The 5000-nt window shown below is 33.1% G+C and overlaps 1 protein-coding gene across 2 annotated transcripts in view; it reads right to left on the bottom strand.

Annotated features, from left to right (window-relative positions):
- The window catches only part of LOC137655578 (uncharacterized), a 133994-nt gene that overhangs the window by 120065 nt on the left and 8929 nt on the right, over positions 1-5000 (bottom strand). For both annotated transcript variants that reach the window (XM_068389480.1, XM_068389486.1), the window contains exons 3-5: position 5000; positions 4303-4608; positions 3030-3166 (exon numbers count right to left, since the gene is read on the bottom strand). The exon at position 5000 is cut by the window's right edge and continues 69 nt beyond it. In XM_068389480.1, coding sequence (XP_068245581.1) covers positions 3030-3166; positions 4303-4608; position 5000 — 444 coding nt within the window. The remainder of the gene's footprint in view (positions 1-3029; positions 3167-4302; positions 4609-4999) is intronic.

A 5000-nucleotide genomic window follows, 5' to 3' on the forward strand; every position in this document is an offset into this window, starting at 1 on the left:
CCAAATATTTACGCTTAAGTTCCCCGATGTTGTTTACAAGAAGCATATGTTCCAATACGGCTTCAGTTCCTGCATGGCTACAGTCGGAAGAAGGCTTTTCCACATGAGAATTCAATCAATTCTGAAATTTTGTGTAGCCTTATTTCATTTATTTCGGTCATTGATAATGTTTAAAACACATAGTTCAGTATATAGCAATTGTTTCTCCTGTGAAAGTAAGAAATACTAAAATATTGACCAACATAATAGCCGTGCACACCTCATCCCATGTAGCCTACATAGCAACACAGGAGCAGCGAGATGTTTAATTGCAAACGAAGCAAACCACGGCTTCGCAAAAACCATCTGAGGGACGTGAATTAAATATATGCTATTTTGATACTTCAATAGCGACCCAGTGTAAAAACCTCTCGAGAGACTATATGTGAATCATAGATAAGTATACCTTAATTTTACGCCATTTACACGAACCATATATTTTTCCGAACTGAAGATATTGTGTTTATTATGAATTTCTGACCATCACTATTACTGAAAATCACTCGTTTATGGGGTTTCCACCACTCAAAAAAAAAGTTTCGAACGGTGGTTTCCCGTAATTATTTTATATGGGTTGTGAAAAACCCATGAAGAGATGGTAGTCCATAATATTTGGCGTTGAAAATAGATTAAATGTATGATAACGATTTGAAAAGTATATGGTTGTATTTTGCTAGAAATTAATGTAGGCTTCCATATATTTACCGTTTGTTTTACTAAACACAAAAAAAAATATAAATGGATCAAGATATTTATTTAATTACATAGATTGGCGTTTTCCCGGGAAATTTTGTTTGGCGGCTTTCTCGTACTTGAGAAGTAATTTACAATTTGAAGGAAATACGGGACTCTTAAGTAAGCCATATACAGACTACTCACATCAGAAATCTCTTATCAGGTCCATTTATTTTCATTTAAAACAAAATTACGATGAAATGAGTAGTAATATTTCTTGTCATTAAACAACGGTAAAACCAATTCAGGGCATTATCAGGCCAGTTCTGTAAGATTCGAACAAGAATTTATTATGCAAGTTAACTTCTTCCCTTTTAATAATGATAATCACATCTATTAGATCTCTGATTAGGTCATAGAATGGTGTTCGCGAGTGAAATGGTACGCATTCAAATGATTGATCAAGAACTTCCAAAAGAAACAGAGAGAGAAGGGGACATGTACTGCTAGTACAGGAGGCTTGTCTTGAGAAACGGAAATGAAAATCCAATGCTGTCGAATTGAAAGTACAGAATATCATAAGACTGCTAGTACAAGAGTCTTGGCTTAAGTAGTGAAAAGGAAAATCCAATGATGTTACATAGAAAATAAAGAATATTATAAGACTATTAGTACAAGAAGCTTGTCTTAAGAAGCGAAAAGGAAAATCCAATGCTGTTATATAGAATATAAAGAATATTATAAGACTGCTATTACAAGAAGCTCTTCTTAAGAAGTGAAAAGAAAAATAAAGAATTATCATAAGACTGCTAGTACAAGAGGCTTGTCTTATGAAGTGAAAAGGAAAATCCAATCCTGTTATATAGAAAATAAAGAATATCATAAGACTGCTAGTACATGAGGCTTGTCTTAAGAAGCGAAAAGGAAAATCCAATGCTGTTATATTGAAAATAAAAAATATTTTAAGACTGCCAGTACAATAAGATCTTCTTAAGAAGTGAAAAGAAAAATAAAGAATATTATAAGACTGCTGGTCAAGAGCCTTGTCTTATGAAGTGAAAAGGAAAACCCAAAGCTGTTAAATTGAAAATAAGGAATATCATGAGATTGCTAGTACAAGAGGCTTGTCTTATGAATTGAAAAGGAAAATCCAATGCTATCGAATTAAAAATATCATTAGACTGCCAGTACAAGAGGCTTATCTTAAGAAGCGAAAAGGAAAATTCAATGCTGTTAAATTGAATATAAAGACTATTATAAGACTGCTAGTACAAGAGGCTTATCTTAAGAAGCGAAAAAGAAAATGCAATGCTGTCAAATTGAAAATAAAGAATTATCATAAGACTGCTAGTACAAGAGGATTGGCTTGAAGTGAAAAGGAAAATCCAATGCTGTTATATAGAATATAAAGAATATTATAAGACTATTAGTACAATAGGCTTGTTTTAAGATCTGAAAAGGAAAATTATATGCTGTCGAATTGAAAATAAGGAATATCATAAGACTGCTACTACAAGAGACTTGTCTTAAGAGGTGAAAAGGAAAATCCAACGCTGTCAAATTGAAAACAAAGTATATTATAAGACTGCTATTTCAAGAGGCTTTTCTTAAGAAGTGAAAAGGAAAATTCAATGCTGTTAAAATGAAAATAAAGAAAATTATGAGACTGCTGGTACCAGAGGCTTATGTTAGGAAGTGAAAAGAAAATTCCAATGGTGGTAAATTGAAAATGAAAAAAAATATGTATATGACTGCTAGCACAAGAGTCTTGTCTTAAGAAGTGAAAAGGAAAATGCAATGCTGTTAAATTGAAAATGAATATATAAGTCTGCTGGTACAAGAGGCTTGCTCTAAGAATTGAAAAAGAAAATCCAATGGTGTTAAATTGAAAATGAAGAATATAAGAGTACTAGTACAAGAGGCTTGTCTTAAGAAGGGAAAAGGAAAATCCAATACTGTTAAATCGAAAATTAATTATCATAAGACTGCTAGTACAAGACGCTTGTCTTGAGAAAGAAAACCGAATATTCAGTGTTGTTAAATTGAAAATAGTGAATATTTTAAGACTGTTATTACAAGAGGCTTGTCTTCAGAAGTGAGAAGTATGAAGAGATTGGTACAAATATTGGCTTTCAGAAAGCAATATTGTTCTGGAAGGTTATTTCTGAGAATTCAACATTTTAAAGAGCTATAGACATGAAAAGTGGAAGACGCTGTAAAGTATAAAAGGGGAAATAGAAATAATCTTGCATATGGCTTAAAGGTTATAGCGAAAATGTTTAATATAGTAGCAGACAAGTTATCCCTTTACTCACGTAGCCTTCAGGGCAGCTGGGGGTTTCTCCCAGGAGTGGTTCACAAACATCTGTTGGTTCTAGACCCCCCTCATAAGTACCACGAGGACATTGGCATATCGGCTCTCCATACATATTCATAAACAACTGCCTTCCACCTATTGAATTTAATAAGAAATTTCTTGTTGAATATCATTTTGTTCACAACACAAGTGTGTTAGATTTGCTGACAAGAAATTTTATTATAAACTGAGAATTAATAGAATCTTAATAGCTACTGTGGATCTAAAGACGAATTTACAATTGGGTGAAAATTGTATGCACAGCCCTTGATAGTTAACATGGTTGAATAAAAATAATTCATTATTATTAGACAAAAATTAGAAGGAAACCACACCTCCCTTGAATAATTTCAAAAGAGAAGTTATAGCTTAACCTACCTAATGGCAATTGTAGCCTATACCACCCAGTCAGGAATTTTCTTTCTACAATTTTCATAAACCGTTTTCCCGGGAATTTAGTTTTTTTTTTAATTCTTATAGTTTTGTATAATGATAAATGCAACTCAAGAGTAATTTAAGAGTATATACGTCTATGACGAATAAAACTCACAAGTGCAGGTAATAGTAAATGGACGCAGTTTTATTTTTCAATTTTCACTTGAAAGCCTTTTTGATCCCTTTTGAAAATCCGTTTTTCCATGGAATTTCTTACTCAAATCTAGATTGATACCGAATCGGCGAGACTGCAATATGATGAAGGATAAAAATGTACTTTTAAGCCTCCTTGGAAGATAGTTTTGACACCTGGAGCTACAGATTGCAAAGTGTTTTGTATACAAATGATAAGTTTTACTCCAAATAGAAAGACGGATTGTTTATGTCTAGGTAGCTTCGACCAAATAAAAGCTTATGATACTTTTATGCTGAAAAATCTGGAGTATATTGATTACAAGTGTCTCATTGTTTTAGTTCTCGACACATGTACGGTAGTGATATCGTAGTTTTTGTCATTTGAATCGTGTGCAAGGTAGTGAATAAGTGCTCTTTCTGTTCATGTTTTACAACATTTGATTTTGAGAAGTAACACAATATTTAGAAAGAATTTTAAATATACATATGTTTCAAAAAAGCTTGAGCAATGACATTTCTGTGTAAATTCAGTTGGAAAGGATGGTAATGCAAGGAAGAAAAAATAGTACAAAAGTAAAGGTAACACTAGTTACAAAATTTCAAACTACTTGCCAGATAATATTTCTGTCCCAAATGAATGAAGAATTTGTTTAGTAACTTACATGGACATATATATGGATCCTTTGGGTCGTGACATTGTTTGCATTTATCAACATTTCGAGCTGTGCTTGTACCATAGGAATAGGTGCTTGTGCCAGAAGTGGTGTCGCAATTGCCATAGGAATTGGGGACGAAGATCCTATCGGGTGCACAGAGTCTCTCCCTGCAGGTTGGTTCATTAGTGCTGCGGTCCACTATGATGAATTCGTACTCGCCACATGGACCCCGAGTAAGCAACTTGTGACAAGTTCCATTATAAGAAACTTCATCTCTAGGGCATCCATCTTCATATGGTGGTGATATTGGCTCTATAAAAATGAAAATAACTGTCAAAGTAAGCAAATACGTTTTGTGTAATAAATAGGTAATCTTCTTGCTTTTAAAGTTTTTATTGAGTTGCAGAAGTAGACGTAAATATAATGGGATCCTTGCTTGGAGAATTTCAAGATTGATGGGTCACTGCCCTCATTTCATTTTGTAAGCGGCATGAAACATTGTAACTGGTTCTGGGAGTATTTCAAGATTTTAGTTTACTGAAATTACTGTGCTGGCATAACATCTTTTTTTTCTAATACCAAATCTAAGACACCAGACTAATGTGAGACAAAGACCATAAATATGAAGAGGTTAATTATTTTTTAAATAAGAAAAAGGCTGTTCATAGCTAGCGTTAGTGTTTTACAAGGAAAGTTATCTTACC

The sequence above is a fragment of the Palaemon carinicauda genome, chromosome 1 (assembly GCF_036898095.1).
Source record: "Palaemon carinicauda isolate YSFRI2023 chromosome 1, ASM3689809v2, whole genome shotgun sequence".
NCBI classification, from domain to species: domain Eukaryota; kingdom Metazoa; phylum Arthropoda; class Malacostraca; order Decapoda; family Palaemonidae; genus Palaemon; species Palaemon carinicauda.